Source organism: Chamaea fasciata, unplaced genomic scaffold (assembly GCF_029207755.1).
Source record: "Chamaea fasciata isolate MVZ Bird 193981 ecotype frontalis unplaced genomic scaffold, bChaFas1.0.hap1 SCAF_12, whole genome shotgun sequence".
NCBI classification, from domain to species: domain Eukaryota; kingdom Metazoa; phylum Chordata; class Aves; order Passeriformes; family Sylviidae; genus Chamaea; species Chamaea fasciata.
This window is the reverse complement of record NW_027094097.1, coordinates 3522201-3545134: the sequence shown is the minus strand read 5'-3', so window position 1 is coordinate 3545134 and position 22934 is coordinate 3522201. Positions and strand designations below refer to the sequence as shown.

Sequence of the window (22934 nt, the reverse complement as noted above, 5' to 3'; positions counted from 1 at the left end):
GAAGCAACTTTGCACACAACCAACCATCTATCTCTACAATCTCCCAGTTATTTCAGTACCTTCTGACTAAAATATACCATTCACTTATGTTTCAAAACACTCTGTGTTTTTCAGCAGAAGATGCAAAAGGCAACTCAGTTTTACCACATACAGCACACCTAACACAAATCTAACCAAACTGAGACAGCTGCATTATGGAAGAACGGAGACATTATTAAAAATCGGCCAAACGTGGATTGACATCAACATGGATGTGTTACCTGAAGGTGACCATACTCCTCATGGGAGAAGACCTCATCTCCAGTGTGTGCATTGAACACAGAATGCAGACATGCAGAAGGTTTGGGGTCTTGTTTAAATTTCTGAACCTAAAAGTGAATGAAAAGCAAAACAAAAAAGCAAAGGCAATAATTCCAGTATGTTTGGCAACCATATTACCATATTTCTTCGGGATCTTGGCAACCAATTCACCATATACCTTATCTGAATTATTATTACTATTGGTATTATTACCATCGATATTATTTCCAAACTAAAAAATTTCTTGATTTGACCACCATGTAAACCTTATAATCAAGTGTCTTTTCAGAACAATTATTTCACGGCTGGTAATTAAATGAAACCAAGATAACTCCATAACTCTTCAAGTCATGCTTTGCTCTCCAATGAATTTTAAAATTTTCTAACCATCATTGCCAGCACCTGATCCACATTTCACAGGATTTTCAACACTGATGCTACCTTCATAAGATTTTCTTCTCTATCAACAAAACACAGCACATGCCTCAGAACACGCAAACAAGTACCACATTGTGGAGTCTACTCCACAAACACATTAAATATACTTCAGTTCGTGACTCATATGTTCACTGGCAATAGAATACAACATCTGCATTTTTGCTACAAGCAGCAGCATTTGCTCAGGTCATGTCTTGGACACATAAAATTCTTATTATTAAAACATATTTTCCTTTTACATGAGGCCACACACAGTCTCTCAGAATAAAGTCCAGCTTGACTTCTGTCTGTTAGGTACCAGAAACTGTTTATGCAGGAAGAGAAAAGCATCTGTAGTAAACAAGGCAAAACCAGACAGGCAGTGTGCCAGCAGTGGGACACCTCTGTTAATTTAAGGCTCATTATTCATATCTGGCATTTCCCATCCCCAAAACAAACAACTGCACATCAAAGAGAAAAGCAACAGCTCAAATGTAACAAGACTCCCAAGAAACAATCCAAATCCCAACCCCAAAAAAATTTGTCAGCATAAATACAAGTGGCAATACAATACTTGCTTATTATTATTGTTACTGATACCCATACCTGTGGACTTCCTATTTCAGTTTGTGTGCTGAGCTGTGAAGGAAGCCATGGGCTTATATGAAAACTCTTTCTAATAATACAGTTGAAAGTCAGTGACCTGAAACTTCAAATAACCACATGGAATATATGTATTTAACTACTTCTAGATCCGCTGCTAACCCCTATGTAAAATTTATCCACCACACCAAATTTTAATAAGAATGTCTGAATATTCAGAGTATATGCACAAGAGAATTCCAGGCTGAATAAATCAACTGTCTTGCAACATAAGTAGGCTACTCTTTCCTTACTCCTTTTGGACATGTGTGCCCTTCTGAAGTTATGTCATTAAGTAAAATACTGCTGGAAAATGTGTGCTAAAGAAACCAAGCAAAACAATCAAAATTATCACCTAGGTAAGGAGAACAACTGCGAGCACAATAACCAAGATAACAGTGCAAATAAAACTCTCCAGCCTTAACAAAAACTAGTTCTACATCTTCCCATTTAATCACTAAAAAGACAAAAGCCCCCCACAAGTACTAATGGTGTAATATTAAAATGGGACACATAACTGCAAAATGAACACAAAGAAGTCTCAAGTGTACCCTGCACTTTTCCTTCCCAAAATGCTCACATCTTCTACTCCCTAAAACGATGCTGCACCCTGACAACGAGGCAGCAGCTGTTCTGAGCTGGAGCACCCTCACCCTGTGAATTAGATGTGCATTTCGGGTTTGTTTTCCCAGTTTGATTAATCCCCAGGAAGGAGGCGAGTGCCGTGTCCGCAGCGCGGCTTTACCTTATCGGCCTGGCGCATGTAGCAGTAGAGAATTCCTCTCATGCACTTTATGGCAGAATGCTCCAGCTCATGGGTCCTTCCCTTGTCATCATCAATGCGCCTGGGTGACAGAGATAACTCGTCAAACAAATTGCAAATGCATTCGTGGGGGGAAGAGAAAAGGAGAGATTAATGCTTTGGAATATTAAGTATTTAACTAACGCAGTGGCATAGTGGAGCCCTCACTCATATCTACATGTTTACAGCCCTAGCCATCCTTTCTCATTAAAAATAATAAAAATAATGAAAGGGTTTTTGTCTGGCAATTTACACAAGCATTCCTCTTTCAAAATTTAAGAATTTAAAAAAAAAATCCTTCCTGATATTTTAACATCCAGTCTCTTGCAAGTAAATGATTCTTAGTACCAGCAAAAAGCCTGCCAATGCCCTGAACTCTCCTACTAGATTTGAAAGTATCCTCTGAGTATAATTTGCCAGAAGAAACTCTATTTTTAGTAGCACGCATTAATTCCACTGTAACACATACTGGCACCAATTACATTACGGGAAACATGTTTACTTACCAAAAGTAGAGTGACATTTTTAACCTGGCACCTTCATAAATATTTTTACTGAGATTTGGGAATGCACCATTCTCTATGGGTTTACAAATCTATTTTTAATAAAGCTTCACCTGTAAAGACTTTCGCAGGGAACTGAGAAGAGAGGGAATAAGAGAGGGAATGTAACCTGGCAGAGACATGAGTGTAGAGGTTATTCACCTGTAAGCAAGGGCCAATGCCCAGGCACAGGCAGCACAGTAAAGGCTGTCATGGACTTTTGCCTTTTGGTTATTCCCAAAAGTCTTGGTAGGGAACAGACCTGTGGTTGGGCTTTGATGGAGCAGCAACGTTGATTTAACTGGAAGAAGGAAAAATAAAAAGCTTGTTAACAACATCTATATTTCTTCCAGTTTCTAAATAGATTTTCAGGAACAGATCAAGGTGTGAACAACCCGTTACAGCACGCGCAAGATAAAATACAGGAAAGAAAGGTAAGGAGAAACAGACACAACATTTGTTACATTGCTTTTCAGACAAACTAGACCTTTTTAAACAAATACCCAGCAGTATTCAAAACTATTTCTATGACTCTGTTCTAGCACAACCCACTTTGTACAGAATTTCTACAAAGCAAGCCAGTGATTCCCTTTCTGTGAAAACAGAAGAAAAAAGTGACTACAGTATGTCAACTACCCCCCAATCAGTTAAATGTTTAAACTTTCCAGAACATTCATAAAAATTACATTTTTAACTCAAGCCAGATGATTGCATTAATATTTATAAAAGTAGAGGGGAATAAGTAAGGAAAAAGGAGAACTACAATAATATAACTCAGTATCTTGATAGGAAAACAGACTAAAACAGGAATTTTCAGGTTGCCAAAAGTCAGTTATAAAAAATACTAAATATTACTTTTATTCTTTTTGTACTTCAATATTTTGCATTTTGGAAATTGTTCTTCCTAAGGTTATATAACAACCAGAATGCTACAAGGTTGAAATTGGGATTAATGCCCTCAAACATGACCTTTCTAACATTAATCTCTTCAGCATAAGACAGGAAAGCAGGTTTTTTTCCATAGAAGTCGGAATTTATTGTTATCAAGCATCAATTTTAAGAAGGCTTCTTTATTGTCTTAGAAACTAAGTATTCTAGGTGAAAATTACAAGGTTTTACAGCTTTTTGCATTATATTCAGTGTCTTGATACCCTAGAGCTAAAACTTTGATAAAATATTACCTGAAAAAGTCAATAGAGATTATTATAAATGAAGTATAAATTCAATAGTAGATTTTTACAGTGGCAGCAGCATCATTGCCTGACATGAACAGCAAGCACCACCAGATTTATTGCTGCCAAGTGTTAAAAAAGCCAATTAACAGTCACCTCCTCTGCAAGAAAGCTAAAAGCAATGCACCTACAAAAAGCAACACATCTATGGATAGACAAGGTACAACCCAGATTTTGCTTCAGAAAGCCATTTGAATGAAGGGAGTCCCATCCCACATTTTTAGGATGATGAGGAAATTATTCACTATTCTGTACCTTGCCTGAGTAAAACTTAAATTTCAAACTGTCAATTGCACAGCCATTAAACAACCCTGATTTTAGAATACAGGCAGGACTTCATTATAACACAAACCTCCTAAAACCCAAAACAATCAAAACAAATTGTTACTTCTTTAATGGTTTTGGCTTAAAGTAACATCATATGAAAAACACTACAGTTGACTTGAAGTCAGCTAACAAATAAAAATTCAGTACAAAAAAGCATTATGGTACCATTAATAACAAAAAGGAACTTCTAACTGATCACCTGCCAGACTGTTCCAAGTACTACAAGAAAGCTTTTGTCCATTTAAATTTTTCCTCAGCTGTGTCTGGTCAATGCTACAATCCAAAGCAACCCCTTTATCCAAAATAATTCTAAATTCAATCTTATAGCTGAAGTGGACTTTCAAGAGACATTTTGATTTTCAGCAGGAAGTGTAACTCAGCCCTCCTCTTTCCAAATTTCCAACTTCCAACAGAAATTTAGGAAACTATCCTTAAGCAGAAATGATGTAGCATCAATATTTATCATGCAAATATCAACTGTTACTCACATCCAGGTTAGTTCAAGCATTATTAACTTACCAATTCTATAGTAATGGTTTAATTTATCCCACAGAGTTTCCCCCTCCGGTTTTGGAAGGTTAATACATTTAAGTGGCTCATAAATTGAACCTACAATAAGAAGAAAAAAGAAAACCAAAATCAAGATCAGATTCAGGTTCATAAATGTAATACTGCTAAAAATTACTGTGATATTTCTTCACATTTGTTATACAAAAGCACAATTTATTGAATTTCAACTGAAACAAAGAAGTTGTTTTCTCTACAGTCTCAGAGCATTTTTTCTATAGCACCCATCAACACAAACCAGACCTCCAACTGTATCTCCAGTGCCTTGTAGACACTCAACTACAGCAAATCCTACATAAATGTAGAGCTAATTGTTAAAGACAACTATTAAACGTAAAGAATTTTCTATGAACGTTTTCTTAGCACGTAAGTACGTTACAGAGAAAATTCCAGAAGATACGTAGAACAGAAGAGGGACAAAAGTAGACCACATTCAATTATTACTGCTACATCTGCCTTCAAAAATGAGAAGATGTTCAACACCATCAGTGTTTCACCTACCCAACCTTGTCTGCACCCACCAGAGCCAGCCCAGCTGCTGTCATGTCAGAATAAGGGTTGGCTTGTTCCCACATGCTACTAAAGCTTAAAGCAGCTCTTCAACAGACAAAGCCCTCAAGTTACCTGTTCCAGAGAAATACAATGCTGTCAAATCCTCATCTTTCATTCTCACTGTCCCATATCCTGACTGCTTCCCTACCTGCACCCGATAAGTCGCTTTTACTGAGAGCTGAAACAAGCTACCAATTAAAAATTACTGGGGTGAACCATTTCCAGCTCCTAATTTCAGAGTAACACCCTGCTCTCCTCCACAAATCACTTGGGCTTTGCTCAGTGCTCTGGATGGCAAGATCTCCACGAGAGCCATGTGCTCAGAGGAAGAATGAGCATTTTCCCTTTCTGGACTGCCCGCTACCTTTGGGGGAAGCTCAGGGAATGCAGTGCCAGGGAAGCCCAGCCAGCCAAGCAGTTCTGGCAGGACACAGCCAGGGCTCCTTTTCACAGTGCCTCTTTGGCAATCCCAGCACATCTCCAAGCATCAGACACGAGACTGTCCAGATACAGGACTCTCATCCCCATGAAACCAAGAAAAAAAAATGAAGACAAAAAAAAAAGTGTTCAAGAAATAACTGGATGTGGCACTCAGTGCCCTGTTCAGCTGCCAAGATGTTCTTGGTCAAATGCTGGACTCGACGACCCCAGAGGTCTTTTCCAGCCTAACTGGAATGTGTGTGGAATGCTGACAGAAGCTTTATCAATCAAGTCCTTTGGTGGGGAGACAAGAACATGTCGAGCCATCCAAGAATGCAAACCTCACCCCAAGTCACCTTTGCTTTGCAAACACAGGAGTGAAAAAATCCCCATCCCACCCCGAGGAGAGCCCTGGGTGTCTGCTCTGCTTGGATGTCCTGGTGATGCTCCCCAACCCAACTGAGCTTTCCCTACAGCCTTTCCTCACTGGGAGAGGTTAAATTAGAAATAACACCTGCATGTGGGAAAGGGCCAGAAAGGGAAGCACAGAGACCCCAGTTTACCTGAGCTGCCTAAAAAATCAAATTCAAAAGAAATGAAATTGTTCTGTAATGGAAAACAAAAACTGGTAGCATATCACAGCTTTTGTATCTTCTATTAAAATAACTAAATAAATGAATACTGAACATTCTGAACCCATTTAAATCCCTTTTTCAAAGCTATTTTGTTTCTCTACTTCTTTTAGCCTATAAATCCGTCTCCATGAAATGATTCATAATTTATCCTGTTGCACAATTAATTCAGTTATCTTGCAAAAGCACACAAAACAGTGAGCTGCAGTAACTGCAATTTTGTACAGTGTTGTAGTGAAAGGACAGAACATACAAGAGAAAAAAAAAACTTCAGGAAGTCATTGCATATAAAGCAGCAAATTTATAAGAAATTCACTTACTAGATTTTCAAAGGCAAAATAATGATTCTAACTCTTAGATTAGCTAAGTGACTATTATATGCATATCCACCATCCTTTGTGTGTGAAACAGGTTCAGAATGTTCACTTCCTGCAGGCTCCCAACCCCAGTGTGGCACCAGGACACACAGCTGAGCATCCACAGGCACAGACACACAACTCAAAAGTTCCTGAACTAAAATTGTTCTAATTTAAAAACTTACCAGACAATCTGTGACCCTCTGTGGCCAACAGAGAAACAAAACAAAGGTATCAAGAACAAAAAGCAAGCATATTGTTCTATTTCAGAGCATTCAAAAAATTCAACTTCATGCAGAAAGAATATTAAACAGGAGAGAGAGCATGAAAATGTCAAAACAAAACACCATCATCTACAAATTACATTACTCTAGATGTTTGAAACTTTTATAGAAATGTAGGAAAACAGTCAGAGTAGACTGCTGGTGGAACAGAAAGGTGAAATTAATTAAAAGTTTGAAAAACTGACAAAAAATAAAGTTCTGTGCTTTTGAAGTATCCCCTAAAATTACTCCTACTACAAGGAGAACTGGTTTAAATTAAAGGTTTCCACATATTCTTGATTTATTCCTTATTAGCATCTATATAGTTTATCTTTTGCTTGGGTGTCTACAGCATTTTCCTGGAGAAATCATGTGGTAAATTACATTTCATTACTATCACAACCTAATCAAAGCAAGGAACAGTCAGGATAAACACAGAGCTGCTCCTTCCTTGCGCTTCTGGAGAGAGCCCATAACACAGAGAAAGCTATTTTAAGGATGGCTAAAAAAAAAACCCCGTCTACAGTCTCATCCAAAATCTATTTGAGTTCATTTCAGCAAGATTAAAACCTGTCACAGAAAGCTATTTTCAATTCCATATTTAAAATAGGTTTTCAAACTAAGAAAGAAAAAAATTAAAGAGATGACTACAGCAAGACTGCAGCACTAAACATAACAGAGTGACATATGCAAACAGGACCCTGGAGGTCTCAGTTTGTACAGTAGCACTCAGAAGAAACACAACACGGACATTAATTTTAAATACTGTTTTTCATAAATACATCACTTTATTATAACCATACAGGGTGAGTTTTATTTTAGGTAAATAAGTAGGTATGCTAGGAAGAACATAAAAAACCTATTTTGTTGATTTACTATTTCTTTGCTGTCTAGGGGTGTAACAACCCCATCCAACATTTAAATAGGGTATTTGGGAGTTCAGCGTTTCTTCCGCAAAAAATGAAGTGTGCCCATTATTTCCTTACATTCCACACATGCACTGCTGCAGGCAGTACCTACTTCAAAATCAGTGAAACACTGCTGGAAAATCCAAGTGTCACTTCCTGTGTTAATATAATTAATGTCCGATAAGAGAATGCTCAAAGTCTCGATCCTAAGTCAAATTAAATCCCTGTTTGTCTTCAGACATTGCACTGACTAAATGCCCTATATTCATAATCTGAAGGAAAACTAATCCCCTTTCATTTCCTACCATTTACAGGTCCCAGAGTGGTATGATTTCTCCATTCTTCAAGTTGAATAATTACTAAAAACGATAGAGATTCCTTTCAAAGTATATAGGGAACAGGAAGCAATTTTGATCCTACGTATATACAACCTCTGGAGGCTGAAAATACTATGTCATCCTTATGTTAAAGTACTTTCCCATCCACCTCATTTTTATTCCATTTATACCTGAGATCAGCATTAACTGCTCTTCAGGGAAGACATTTGAACTGTCCAAATGTTTGGATTTAGAAGCTATGGCCAAAATAGCTTTAAAACAACTCTGCTCCCAAATTTGTATCTACAGAGGCTTTGTACACACACACATCCTTGAAGATGGCAGTAGTTGTGGATATTAGAGAAAAATAGGGATTAGAATGGAATTCTGTATCAAGTCTATGGATAAAGACTTGCACATTTCAACAAGGACAGTTTGTTCAAATTTTTCAAAGTACAGAATTAATACAAACACTACTGTAAAGTTAACCCCAAACAAATGGAAGCAACGTGGCAAGAACTTTATTTCCAACATTTCACATGCCGGAAGAACGAAAGAAAACGTTTGTTTGGATAATTAAATCAGGCCAGGCCAAAAGAAAAAGCTGAGAATACACGATTTCTTTGTAGATGTGATAAGAATGAAAACTGGCCACAGCCTTTGATGTGACACTAGGTCTAGCTACAATCAAACACTTGAGACAGAGGCCAGCTCTGGACCTCAGGCCACTGTAACTTTCATTATCCAGCATTAGTAAGGGCAGTGACAGCTTCCCGTTACAGAAGCCATTGGGACCAAAGAGGATTTTATTTCTACTCACAGCAAAGTTTAAGAAATTATATCCCTTGGGGATTTTTAATCACAACATACAGGAGGAAACTACAAGTTCATGGTTGATCCTGCTTTGAGCAGGAGGCTGGAGAAAGCAACATCCTGACACCCCTTTGAGACTGAGCTGTTCTACAAAATAGGGTAAAGAAACACCAGGAGAAGGGTTTGGAGAGGAAGATGCAAAAGGTATTGAAGCATTCCTCTACCTGAATACACAGCAGAAGTAAGCAAAAGGTATGAATTATTACCTTGGTTGAGTGACAGTAACAAATGGGTAAAAATTAATAAAACCTTGTAATAGGTTCATTAAATAGCATTGAAGTGACAAAGCTTTACAATTAACATTTATCAAGAAAAACAGAAATTCAACTAGTATTTCACAGAATATCCTGAGTAGGAAGGGACCCACAAGGATTATCGAGGTCCAACTCCAGGCCCTGCACAGAACAAGCCCAGAATGACGCCCTGTGCCTGAGAGCATTGCCTAATTTCTTCCTGAGCTCTGTCAGGTTTGGTGCTGTGCCCAGTGTCCTGAGGAGCCTGTTCAGTGCCCAACCACCCTCTGGGTGAAGAAGCTTTATCCTGACATCCAACCTAAACCTCCCCTGACACTGCTCCAGCCTCTCACCGGTCACCACAGAGAACAAGAAAAAAATATGCACCAATTTATTTTGTCCTTTCTCTATTTCCAAATCAAGTGAAGGCAGTTCTCTGTGCAGTATATTATACTTAATGGAAACTACTGATTTCAGGATTTACAGTAACTAACACCACACAAAAGCTACTGAACACCAGAAATAAAATACTGACCATCGTGCCAGTACACAGGAGCTTCACATAACCAAAATGCCAAAGTCTACCACACAAGCCTTGTAAATGCTACAAGCAAGACAGGAAACCATTCAGGATATTCAAGGCAGGCATTGCCATTTCTGAGAATTCAAAACAATAGGTGTTAAAAGTACTAAAAATGTTTATTTTGCATCATAACAAGAGAAACATCAAGTATCTATACAATAATTAGGAAAGAGTACTTTTTTTTTTTTTTTTTTTAAACAGTGTCAACACATCACATTCTTTGATGGTCAGAGAGGCAAAACTGAAAAGCCACAGGCAGGGCAGGGGAGTCCAAGCCACCCATTTGTGTCCTGGGCACTCTGCCCAGCACTTGTACTGCTACTGGGTTTCAACAAGGGCTACACAAGAGTTTTCCCGGATCACAGAGTGTCACATATGGATACATCTCATCTCAGTCAAACTCCCCTCAAAATACACAGCAATGCTCTTGACAACTTCGTGTATTCTAGCTTCTGTTGTACCTGAGAGAAGCTGTGCCAGGGGGCTTTACTTTGCTTCCACTTAATTTCCAAATGTCAAACTTTGTAACCAATGACTGATGGAAATTTTACTTATCTCTAAGCCAGTCTTGTTGGGGTTTTTTAGGAGTCCCTTGTAAACAGCATTCTTAAAAGCACCTTTCACATGACTGTCATCTTAAAAGAGAAATTTGAGTTCAGAGATGGTTGCACTGAGGGATACTGACAGGAACTCTAAACAAACAAAACAGGAAGATTTGACAGTAGATTTCAATCTAAGCAGATTACAACTTTCAGAAACTTTTGCTGAAAGAGTTCATATTTTTAAGTTCTACTGTACAGTGCTAAAAATCTACTAACACAGAACAGTGCATGAAACAAAACACACAATTATTTTTTGGTTGAATTAAATAGCCACAAACAAAAACAAAACAGAGAACTGCACACTTACCAAACTTTAAAAAAGCATGCGCAGAGGAGGCTCTGTCATCATCCAAATTGGCCATTTCAAATTGGTGCAGCTAATCACAAACGTCTCAGGCTAAGCTACAGTAATTTTCAAAACTGTTTAGTAAATGTTAAAGGCAATCAGCATTAAATTAAGTGAAAGCAATGTTAGTGGCGTTATTAACACAACAGAGTGCACAGCACAAATATTCATTACATCTTTTGTTTCCTTCTTCTACACTGACCTCTTGGTTTTATTTTGCTTTTACTTCCATGAAACTTAGTTGTTTACCCCACCTGAGTAAAAGGACACAGCTCACAAAAAAATCCATCTTTTGGATACTTGACACGAGCTTTGTTATTCAACAGGAAATTTGCTACCAACACCAGAAGGTGGTGAATACCATCTATTTCAAGATGAAGTAAAAAAATTCACCTAGTCCATGCTAAAGTGTTCAGTAACATTAATGATAAGGAGCTAAAACTCTGCTTATGCATGGTGCTGCTTTCATTCCACATGAAATCTACACCAGGATGTTTCTTGCAGTCATATACATTACTTAATGCACAGAATATCTCAGTTATTTGAGGTAGGACACCTTCCACTTCAGAATATACAACAGGAAAAACGTGCCTGTAATTATGATGACAAGTTTTCCCAAATCTTTAAAGTTTATATTTTTTAAAGTAAGAAAAATTTCAGGGGCTTGAGACTAATCAAATACTGTCTTTAGAATCTGCTTCTAATCAGAGTAGCAACAAATGAAGCAGTATTTCATTGCTTCAGGAAGGGAAATGAAAACTTCTGAATAAAATTTGGTTTTACCGGAAAAAAAGGAATTCATAATTTAATACACATGAACATGAGGAAACAAATTTCCTCCTACAGGATTGAGTCTTACATGATCCATTGCTGCAGGCTATAAAACATGAGTCACTGGTGCACTTCAGGCACGTGTGTCTATACTCCACGTTTACTACATCTTACTCCAAGAAGCACGCTAGTAAAAAAAAACCTCTAACCAAACAAAACACTGTTTGTGAGCTGGGACTCCAGCACAGGCCTCAGCCAAAGCAGGAACATGTGGGGGTGTTTCTGCTACTTTCTATGATAATCCCAACCATGTCTCCTTTCTACAGGGCCAGGAAGGAAGAAAAAAGCCCTGAAGTTATACAAACTACAACATAAAGATGCAGCAGTGAACCTGAAATTCAAGAACATTATTTTTATTTTCAGATATGAACGCTCCCCGAGAGACAATAAATAAAATCGGATTTTTAAATCAACTCTTTTATCAGAAAAACTTTCCATCTAAAAGAATGCTTATTTCCTGAGCAGATTTCTCCAGTTGTTCTATAAAACACCATCAACAAATCTCTAGACAAAATCGGTTTGAACTGGGAAAGTAGGAAGCGAACTACAACGATAATCTGTCATTGCTCAGAAGGCAGTTCTTTATACATTTAACAAAAAAGTCACGGGCAGCAGCGGTTCAGACACAGTGAAGTTTTTGAAACCATCAGATGCCTGGGGCAGGCACAGCAGGGGATTGGCAAAGGCCGTGAGCCGCCCTGGGACTCGGGGCTGCTCCCCTGAACTCTGCCCGGCTCTGCAGAGCTCCGCGCTCCGCTCGGCACTCACAGCTCAGAGCACGGCCCCGCAATCGCAACCGGCCACCAGGGACAACTCCTGATCTTCATCGTGGGATTCGCCAATCAATCCATGCACAGACTGAACTTTTAACGACAGATCAAGCAGACTAGTCTTTTAGCAATCGATTCTTTAGAGCCCTGGTAAAGCCCCGTTGTAGCCTCACGCTGTCCCATCGGTTATTAGCGCAACAAAACCAACCAAACATGCAAATAAGTAACAAGTGAGTTTTACAAGCATGTATGGCATATAAGTAAACACAGGGATCTTCCGGAAAACTTTTTCCATCAGAACAATTAAACTCCTACTACGACTGTATCTTATTTTAAAAAAAAAATTAAAAAAATTCAAGCTCCAAGCTCTTTGAAGTTCAGCAATTCCGGCTAACTGGGCAAACATCACCCTCTGGTTTAGGCCAGAACGCAGCTGCCCACGATCAGAACAAGCGACTCCCACGCTTTAAAGCGGTGACCCTTAACTGAGAGGAACCTGCCAAAAGCTGGTACTTTATTCTAAACGCTTCCCCTATTGCACAGCCGCAGCACCCCGCACAACTGCGGCACTAACCGCGCCACGGGCAGAGCCGCCTTTGGCCCCGCGGGCACGGGTGACACCGGAGCGGCGGCCGGGGCTGTGCCCGCCAAGGGCGCGCCGCCGCCGCGCCGGCTGTCCCCTGCGCCCCTCAGGGCCGGCACCGCCACCGAGACGCGGCGGGGACGGGGACACAGCCCCGGGCCGGGAGCGGGGCGGTGAGTGACGGGAGGCACGGGGATCCCCGGAGCTCCTCCCGGGCAAGCCAAGAGGTCAGACCTGAGCGTTTGGAGCGAGCGCGCAGCTCCAGCATCTTCCAGCTCACGTCCGCCATGTGAGCGGCCGCCATGGCGGAGCGCTCCCGGAGCCGCGGGCGCTGCTGCCGGCGCCGGGCGGGCCCCGCCTGCCTCCCGCCGTAAAGCGCCGGGGCGGGCTCCGCCGCCGCTGCCGCAAACCGCGGCCGGGCCCGCCCCGCTGCCGTCAGAGCGCGGGCGGGGCCAGGCCGTGCGCGATGGGGGCCCGCGGGCCGTGCCCGCCGCTGGCCCCGCTGCTGGCCCTGCTCCTGCTGCTCCTGCCGGGGCCCGCCCGAGCCCTGCAGAATGTCACCGCTCAGCTCTTCGGGCCCGAGGCCCGCGGCACGCTGGCGGCCTTCGGCGACTTCAACTCGGACAAGCAGACGGACCTGTTCGTGCTGCGCGGCGGTGAGTGCCAAGCGGGCCCGGGGGCTCCGGGGGCACGGGCGGTGTGAGCTGGGCTCCTCGGCCCCTCGCAGCCAGAGGGGGGACAGCCGCGGGTGCCGCCTCCGCCGTGGGCCGGCAGCCCCGGGGGGAGCAGCGGGCCGGGGGGACGGCGGGGCCGCTGCGGGCTGCCCGGCCCGGAGAGGAGACGGATGGGCCCGCTGGTCCCCGGGATCTGTGCGCTGCCGCCCGCTCGCTGTCCCCTCCAGCACCGCCTCAGTGCCCGGGCTGGGCTGCCCGGCCCGGAGAGGAGACGGATGGGCCCGCTGGTCCCTGCCATCCCCGGGGATCTGTGCGCTGCCGCCCGCTCGCTCTGTCTCACCGCCTCAGTGCCCGGGCTGGGCTGCCGAGGCCCGGCGCGGGGAGCACAACGTTGTTCGGAGGATGAACCTGTCGCTTGCGTTGCTCCCGAGGTATTGCCTGTGTGGGATGCGGTATCTAGTTTGCACTAGAATGGTTCAGATAGGGCGCGTTTTTCTTTGAAGTTGAATTTATGGTTGTGAAATAATTTAGAGATTTGGTCCTGCAACTTGAATGGTCACAAATTGTTGTTTTGCTCCTGCTTCCACAATATTTTGGAGATAGATATGAACATATCACAGATCCGGAGTGATCAAAACTTCACATTGTCCTGCTTTGAACGTTATGTTAAAGTGTCAGGGTAGAGAAATTTGTCACAGCTGTCACCTGCCACAAGTTTCTCATAATCCTTCAGACATGGGGACACCTCAAATCAGGGCTTATTTTCAGTGGTCAATGTTATTTGCAGACATTAGTCTTGGATTATTTTACTTTCTTGAAGCACATTAAGATAGTTAATTTGTTCTCAGATTCACGTTTTTTTTATTCCTCCAGTCTCAGAAATGTTTTTCTAAGTAGCTTTGGTAAAGCATGAGTGACTTTCCCATCTAGTTGAGTTATTGAAATGCATGGCTCCCTGGAAACGCTCCACTGGCTCATCTACTGAAAAAATGGTCAGATTTAAAGTGAATGTCTGTTATAAGAGGTTTAATTTTTACTTTTTTTATCTTTCAGATGAGTGCATATAAAAATGGGGATAGTTATAAGTTACAGAAACGAGATTCGTGATTTCTTTGTGTCTCTATAGCAGCACTCGATAAATCATTTTTGTGTGTGATACTCCCTGTAAAAATGAGCTTGAAATAATGTAGTTGAAAACATTATTTTTTCGTAACTCAAGTCTTGATGAAAAGTAACTACAGAATACTCTCCAAACAAAAAGGTAGTAGGTGTAAATGGTAGGATAAATGGCAGCCAGTTATAAAGAGCGTGAGGAATTGAGCCCTGGAGATGACACCAGACTTTGAGGAGTCTGTAAAGTAGCTCAGTCCTAATAATCCTGACCCTTAGTAAGGAAATGGGCATGACATCTTGGACCTTTTGGTATACACATCTTTTTCTGATCTTGCATTACTTCGGCTGAATGACGGTAATGTTGCATATGCTCAGATACATAGAAGAAACTCCGATGGTGCTCATACCTTTGTGAGAAATAGTAAACTCGCTGAATGTAAGGGATAATCCAGGTCCAGAAGTATCCTGTTGCAAGACCGATTCAAAAGTACCAGTGGCCTCTGGGTTTCCTCACTTTTTGAAGCTCAGAATATACAAATAAATGGAACTGTGCATACCCTTACCTGTTTTGTGAGTCTGTGTGTGTGTATGTAACACGTTAGTGGGGAAGCTCATGTTGGTTTCATGTACCAGCATGATGCCTCTGCTGGCAGTACAGGGCACTGAGTGGACGTTCACCTGCTGTGTTTCATTGGGCAGTTTGAGAAACTTGTTTCATGTATACATACATACGTGTGTGTGATATATAACACACAGATACTCAGCCTGAAGACCTCTAATCTACATAATTATTGTTTGTATGGAAACTGTTCCTGTTTTTTCACTCCCTCCAATGCACTAGTTTCTTTTCGTACTGTCCTCTTATCTCAAAAAGAATACAGAACTGCAAACAGCATTTAGGATTGATTGTAGTGGCATAGTAATTCTGTCCTCTGTTCATGTAATGATTTTGAACCGTTCATTTGTTTTGACTGTTGATGAGCACTGAGCTGAAATTTTTATATGTCTATCTTTAATAACCAAAAGATCTAGTTTCTGAGTGTTGCAACTAACTTGGAACCTGGTATGTGTAAAAACACATTTGCTTCTTCGTGCTGGTCATGACTTTCCCAAATAGCAGATAAAAAGGCAGGTGGGTGTGAGGTGTGCAGTGGGAATTGCAGGAGCAGCAGGCAGCCCCAGGTGTGCTGTCCGAAGCTGAGGCAGCCCCAGGCTCCTGCCCCAGCCCGTGCCAGGCCTTTCCCTCATCAGGAACGTGTGCTGCAGCTCAGGCAGCATTCCTCTGGGCCTCTGCTGCTCTCCCTGGCCTCTCTGAAAGGGCTCCTGTTCATTCACTCCTTTGGTGGTGGATTCTCCTCCTCTTCAAGAGGTTTGTTTGTGGCAGGTGCCTTTTGTTTCATATCGAGGAGCTTTGTATTCTCTGCTACTTCACAGCTGTGAGCTCTGCCACAAAACAGTGCTCTTAAAAAGTGCTGTGGTAGCTCAAGTTTGGAGCATTAGAATTATTCTTTTATAAAGAATGATTTTGTGGTGCTGTAGCTGGGTTTATTGGAGAACGAGGGAAAGAAAGACCATTGTTGCACTGTGAACACTGTTTTACTTACAGAGGTAAGTGCATGTGTATTGTGGTTTATGACTGAAAATTTTATTTCATCATTGAGGTTAAAATTCCTCTTCCCTGATTCTCAGTTATTTCTGAAACATAAAATATGGACTTTTATTTAGATGGTCCGGAAATAAGGAAATGATATTTGTATCATTGCCTCTAAATGAGGAGACACTGCAGGGAACCAAGTAAATTCTGAGTTTCCTTTAAAGGGCTTTGGGCAGCTGACATGGGAAAGCAGTATCCTGCTATGTGAGACACAGTATTAAAAGAATTAATTTGAGTTAGCTTTTAAGCTTTAATTAGTTTTATGGAACTGCTGCCATGGAATATTACTTTTCCATGAGTAATATTTCTTAATTCATTACAGAAAGTTTTGGTTTAAGCAATGCGATAAAAATGTCAGAGAGAAAGTTCTAACACCAAACCCCCAAAGAAGATTTGTGATATTAGCGTTCCTTTGAGATGCAACTGACTCTAAGTTGTGTTGAAGAAGTGCTCCTTTTGTTTCCTTTTGAATGAGGAGGAAGCAGTGGTATAAGACATCTTTCAAAGTTGTTGCTGCTGTGGGGAATGGTCATTTGTGGCAGAGCTGTTTCAATGTTGGGTTTGCATGTAAGCCATTTCCAGTCTTCCTCTGTTGCTCATGGTCTTGCTTGCCTTGGCAGGGAATGAGCTGGTGATCTTTTTGGCTGACCAGAAGGAACCCTACTTTAAGCCCCGTGTCAGGCTACCAATGAAGTGAGTATGGATATTCAATGCTGCCACAGCCTGTTTTCCTTGAAGGTGGCTCTGCGCTCAGTGGGAGCTGCCTGCAATTGTCTGTGCTTTTGTTACCTCTTCACTTGTTGTTCAGCTTGCCCTTACAGCTCTAGTTCCTTGACCAACTTCATGATTCATTTCCTGATACATTTTTGTTTTGTTGGTCAGATGACAGAGTATGTGGAGATGGGTTGTGGCATTCATGTTGTTAACTAATAAGTGTGACTTCCCACCCCTTATGGAATATTTGTGGTTTAGGTTTTGTCCTGAAATTAGTATTTAAAATACTCAAATGTTGAAAATTTTTTTTTGCAGTTGATTTGGTTCTTCAGGATTTCATTTCTTAGTGAAGCAAACTGTCATTCCATAGCATACATAGATCTTTGTGGTGGGTAGCTTTAGTATCAATCCCAAGACATGTTTTCAGGGAAATTCATCCATGTGCTATAGTTACTAATGGAATCCAGCCAATATCCTCTGATTTTGAAGAGATATGAAAAGTGGTGTTCTGGTTTTTCTGTGTAGAGATCTGTTCCTTTTTCAAGTTTACATGTGGCCTTTTAAAAAAATCAGTTTTTAATAAATGTAAACCTGTCTGTTTATATGCATATATATATGTCTAGCTTTAATATCCTGTAACACTGCTATGGTTATTGCTTATGAATAATGCTTACCAATAGTATTATGTTTATTAAAAGTTAAATTGCTTTTATAGCTCAACTTCATCTTCTGTGTTCTACATATTTTTATTTTTCCTTATTCTATCCTGTCTTGGAAGGAACTAATTTGTTTAATTAGAAATGATCTGCTTTTAATCCTTAACCTGACCCGTGTTTGTGTGTGTAAAGCAGAGTCTGAGTAGGTAAGCAAATAAAAAAGAGCAAACAAAGGTAGGAAGGCATAGTAAGACGTGGCAGCAAGTAGGAGGAAATGGCATTATCTTTTAAAAAATCTACCTGTGCCTGACTCCTGCTTTTTAAACAGCTCGTGTTGCTTTGTGTTCTTGCTCTCGGAATGCAACCAAAAGATCCTGCTCACTGAAACACATTTTGGTTGACTGGTTCCACAACAAATGGGAGGATTTAATGACGTGTAGATAGCACTAACAAACAGGATATGGCTGAAGAATGCCTGATAGCTGAAGTTTAGAGTTAAAATGTCATTTTTCTTAGACAAAGACAGCCTGTCAGGTGCCCGATCTTGAGATACTTTTGCAGTAGGTGAGACTTTATCATAAACCAGGTTGTTGAAGGGTGAGTTTGTATTGGACAACTAATAATAATTGGGTGAGCCTTTAATCACACGAGTGTCTTTTTCATGCCCACTTTTTTACAATTATTTGCATGTGGGGGCTTCTGTTTTTAATTGCAGATCTCTTGGTGTCACCATAACCAGTGTAGTTCCTGGAGATTATGATGGAGATTCCCAAATGGATGTCCTCCTCACTACCCAGGGCCCAAGTCACGGCAAAGATGAACTTGCAGTGTTTATTTTCTGGGGACACAACCAAACGTTAGGTGAGTTGCTGAGACTGGTTCTTAATAAGATTGTTAGACTTCTTAAATCAAAGTATTGTCAAGAAGTTACAACTCATTTTTACAGTGTAATGATTGTTTTTACAACTAAAGTAGGGATTAGCAGCTATTCAGCTTCACACCCATATATTATCCTGCTGTTAAACTGTGTTCAATAATTAATGAAAGAGAACAATGCTTGCAGTATATTATGCAACAGATAGAACCAAACATTATTCTAATTTGGCAGTACCTATTAACTGAGGAGCTGATTCTCATGGCTTCCCCATCATGCATGTCAGCTTCACAATGACTATCTCGAAAGATTTCTCTTCAGTTTAAAATGCACAGGGAACCTGGTGTGAACTTTAGTGCATCAACTTTCAAAATAGCATACCTAAACCAACCAACAGTAATACAATATTTATGTTAAACTAAACTCTTTTAAGACAGTGAGACAGTAAAGTGGGTATTAGAAGAAAACTTTCTAGAGTGTCTATTGCTGAAAGCTTTCGAGACCTTTAGGACTAAGTTTTCAGGAGTCTCTTAGCAGTGTTCAAGGTACAGCTGATTCTGTATTTGGGTAGGGCCATGGATTGTGTGAACTCTTGGGGTCGCTTCTGTTTTCTGTTGGCTTTGCTAGGAAAGGGTTTGGGGAAGAATTTAGGGTTTGAACAAGGACAGATAAGAAAAGGATAATACTCTTTAATCCACAATAACTGCTGAAGAATAATCACTACTGTAAACAACTGTGTTATGGTATAGTTACAGGTGAAGCAGGTTTGCCTCAGATACCATTGCTTCTTGCTTTAATCAGAGCTGAAACAAGCAACCTGGAAAAGTGCAATGGATCAAATATTAAGGGAATAGCAGGTATCTCTAGTGTTGGGAAGAATATGAGGACTTGGATTAAGTTATTCTGTTTCGTTTTGGAAAAAAAACCCCGAGTGTTGGGGGAGACACAAATGAGCATATGGGGCCTGGAGGAGGAGTCAGGCTGAAAAGTCAGGCAGGGGTTGGTCTGTGCTGAGGCCGCTGGCAGGGTGTGGGGTGTCTCCTTGGGTAATAGAAGTGTGACAGACAAGGCAGTAGGAGGGGCCAGTTGTGTGAAATGTGGAAACTGTAAAGACAAACACTGTGGAGAGAGGAGGGAAATGGGAAAAATCTGGCAAGGAGTTCGGATTACAAGTAAAAGTGAAGTCTAAGGTGATAACCTGACTGGAACTTACTCCTCACTTCCCATTTAGAAAGTCTACCTTTATTGCTTATTTCAGTGTGTATAATTAAGAATGTTTTTTACAGTGACAAAACATTAAACAGAAGTCTAACATAGCATGTTAAACTTTTAGTTTGCTTTCATCCCAATTGTTTCAGTTTTCCTGTATCTATGTGATTGCAGTCATACACAGAAATAGTTGTCACTAAGATCTGCCTAGAATAATTTGTTGAGGAGTATAGTGGAGAGGGAAAAAGCCTTCAGTATTTTAACTGTAACTCACCCTTTCCTGTGAAATTTCAGGAAGCTGTTTAGTTCTTTATATTAAGTGGTGTCTTTTTTAAATCATAAAACTGATGGTTATAAATGAATAGAAGAATTATGCCTTAGTTGAAAATGCAAATGGCAGAATGTATTGGTAACTGAATCAAGTTAATGTTTTCCGTTTTCAGATCTTAACCATAAAACTATGTTAAATAAGACTTTTCATGATGAGCCTCTAGTAATGGAGTAAGTATGACCTACTTTTTTAGAAAAATACATTTATGGTGGTGACTTAAGAACAACTTAAATATAATTTTAGTGCTAAAGTTTGAGGCATATGCTCTTTATCTTTTAAGAATAGGGTGGTTTGTATAATGTCAACTGATCTAACAAAAGATGATGAGCCAAAATAATTATCTTTACAATTCTTGTATAATATATTATCCTGGCAATAGTAACTACGTGATCTTTTAATTTCTTTCATTTCAGTACTCTGAGTATCCAGAAAAAAAGCCATTCATTTCTCAGTGAATTTTGTAAAGCAGAAACCTTGCTGGCTTACCAAAAAGAGCAAATATCCCTTTCTCAATGTGCTTGCCTGTGTGTCAAACGCTGAACAAAAGTGGAGGGGAAGTAGATCTGGGAAGCCAATGCACAGGCAGAGTGTGAAACACTGATAGACCTTTACTGCTCCCAGCAGCTCAGACCAGAGCCAAAACTCAGAGCGGGCTCGCAGCTGAGAGTTCTTCACGGCTCGGTGGGAAAATGCACAAGTGCAGATTAGTTTAAAAACGGGTGGTTTGGACTCCTGTAGTGACTGAGGTGGTGCTGACATTGTGTTCCATTTTCAGCTTTAATGGAGATTTGATTCCTGATGTGTTTGGTGTCACGAGTGACTCAAATAAGCCGCAGATCCTGCTCGGCGGGTAAGCTGAGGGCTCCAGGGTCAGCGTGGCTTTGCTCACTTGGGCTTTGTGCATCCACTTCCCATTAAAGTGTAAGATTTAGATTTAACTCTTCAGGCAAATGTGAATCTTCTTTCTGTCCATGGCAAACATTCAGTGTCACTCTTCATCTGGTCTTTAACGTGTTATTTTATAGGGCAAGTAGACATTCTGTGAGAGCTGAGAAAACAGAATCACTGAGAATAGACATCAGAAATAGGAAAACTGTTTCTTGGAACAGTTAGTTCCAAGAGGGTATAGTCTCATTTGTTTAGTACACTTTTGATATTTAGTATTATAGTCTGTGTTATAGAACTTGTGCTCTACAAAAGCTGCTTTCAGGTTGATGATGCAAGAACAACTGGAACAGATCTTATCATTAAAGGGGTGGCAAAAGAAAAATCTGCAAGTGTTTGGGGTAAACTTAAAAAGATGATGTTCTCACCTGTCTGGGAAATGATTTACAATGGGAAGGTTGAACCATAGGAAATCAAAAGCACAGGAAGTGCAGGATGTAAGGGTATTAAACTACAAATGTTGAGGAAAATATAGGGGAAGAGATTAATGAAGTGACATAAAGCAGAGGTGACTAAGTAGCACATGAGTGTGCATACAAGTGATGTCTGTATCACATCCCTTGTGTTAAGGACTGCCTCAGGCCACTCTTGAGCAGATGGAAGTTGACTGAAGCCTCGTGAGATGAAATTGCGGCAAAGGGGACTAAGTTTCGTTATTAAAATTTCTGCTAGCCCTGTAATTTCTAGAATGGGACCAGTTATCAAATACTGGAGTAAAAATCGTGGCATACTTAAATGCTTAACAAGAACTATGCAAAGGATTATTTTTAACTCTTTTGGATGTGAATGCTGAAATCAAAGCATTAACAGAAGATTGTGTCTCTACTGGCTCAGAAGAACTAGGCTGTAACTAAAAAATACAGAGTAGCAATGTCTCTAGTATTGGGCAGGGTGCCAAAGAACTTGAAGTCTGTCATTTGAAAATAAAAAACCCTGTACCTGTAGTTCCTAACTGGCTCTTTTCCTTTCCTAGGATAAGTAACCCTTGAATGTGTCAGTGAAAACCGTGCCCTTCTTGGCAGTGTGTTTTTGTTCATTAATCCCAACTCGAATTGTATCACCATACTTGTACTGATGGCTTATGAAACAGATTTCAGATTCACAAGGATGTTTCTGAACACTTTGCAATGATTATATACAAAAGAAATTGAGCTTTTGAAGAAATGGGAAAGTGGGAAAGACTTGTTTCATTTTGTTGAAGAAATTCTTTCAGGAGCTTTAAGATACAAATAAACTTACTCATCATAGCTCAACATAAGACTGAGTGCTATCGGTAATAGCATAAGGCATGTCTTGTTCAGGGACAACAGCTTTGTCAGCTGCTTAGAAAAGCACTCTTCTATTTAATCCAAAATGTTTTAAGATTTATTGAGCTGTATTTTAAGAGCTGTATGATTAACTTCATTGGCAATCTTCAAGACTGAATGCATAGAAAAATCTAGAGAAAATACTTAACTATTTCTTTAAGATTAGGTGATGCGTTTTAACATTTCTAAGACTTAGTTATGATTTCTGGGAAATAATCAGAATACTATTTATTTTCTTACCATAAAATTGGTCAAGGAAGATAAGGACTTCAATAATATTGATGTAATGTCACTGGAATAAATAAAGTAGTTCCCAACTAGTGGTAGTAATACTCCTGCCTGCTGTTGTATAGTGCACA

The 22934-nt window shown here is 40.4% G+C and overlaps 2 protein-coding genes across 7 annotated transcripts in view; one reads left to right on the top strand and one right to left on the bottom strand.

Annotated features, from left to right (window-relative positions):
• The window catches only part of PHKB (phosphorylase kinase regulatory subunit beta), a 72508-nt gene extending 59074 nt beyond the window's left edge, over nucleotides 1-13434 (bottom strand). For 2 of the 6 annotated variants that reach the window (XM_066195013.1, XM_066195012.1), the window contains exons 1-5: nucleotides 13333-13434; nucleotides 4782-4871; nucleotides 2866-3004; nucleotides 2105-2204; nucleotides 261-368 (exon numbers count right to left, since the gene is read on the bottom strand). In XM_066195013.1, coding sequence (XP_066051110.1) covers nucleotides 261-368; nucleotides 2105-2204; nucleotides 2866-3004; nucleotides 4782-4871; nucleotides 13333-13402 — 507 coding nt within the window. In that variant the 5' untranslated portion in view covers nucleotides 13403-13434. Of the gene's footprint in view, nucleotides 1-260; nucleotides 369-2104; nucleotides 2205-2865; nucleotides 3005-4781; nucleotides 4872-6974; nucleotides 6993-10875; nucleotides 11346-13332 lie in introns of those variants that run through there. The other 4 variants (XM_066195010.1, XM_066195011.1, XM_066195009.1 and 1 more) reach the window with 4 other exon arrangements.
• A 115-nt stretch (nucleotides 13435-13549) lies between these two features.
• ITFG1 (integrin alpha FG-GAP repeat containing 1) overlaps nucleotides 13550-22934 on the top strand; it is a 73869-nt gene continuing 64484 nt past the window's right edge. The window contains exons 1-5 of the mRNA XM_066194276.1: nucleotides 13550-13754; nucleotides 17160-17232; nucleotides 18625-18770; nucleotides 20436-20493; nucleotides 21099-21173. Of these exons, the coding sequence (XP_066050373.1) occupies nucleotides 13565-13754; nucleotides 17160-17232; nucleotides 18625-18770; nucleotides 20436-20493; nucleotides 21099-21173 (542 nt within the window). The 5' untranslated portion in view covers nucleotides 13550-13564. The remainder of the gene's footprint in view (nucleotides 13755-17159; nucleotides 17233-18624; nucleotides 18771-20435; nucleotides 20494-21098; nucleotides 21174-22934) is intronic.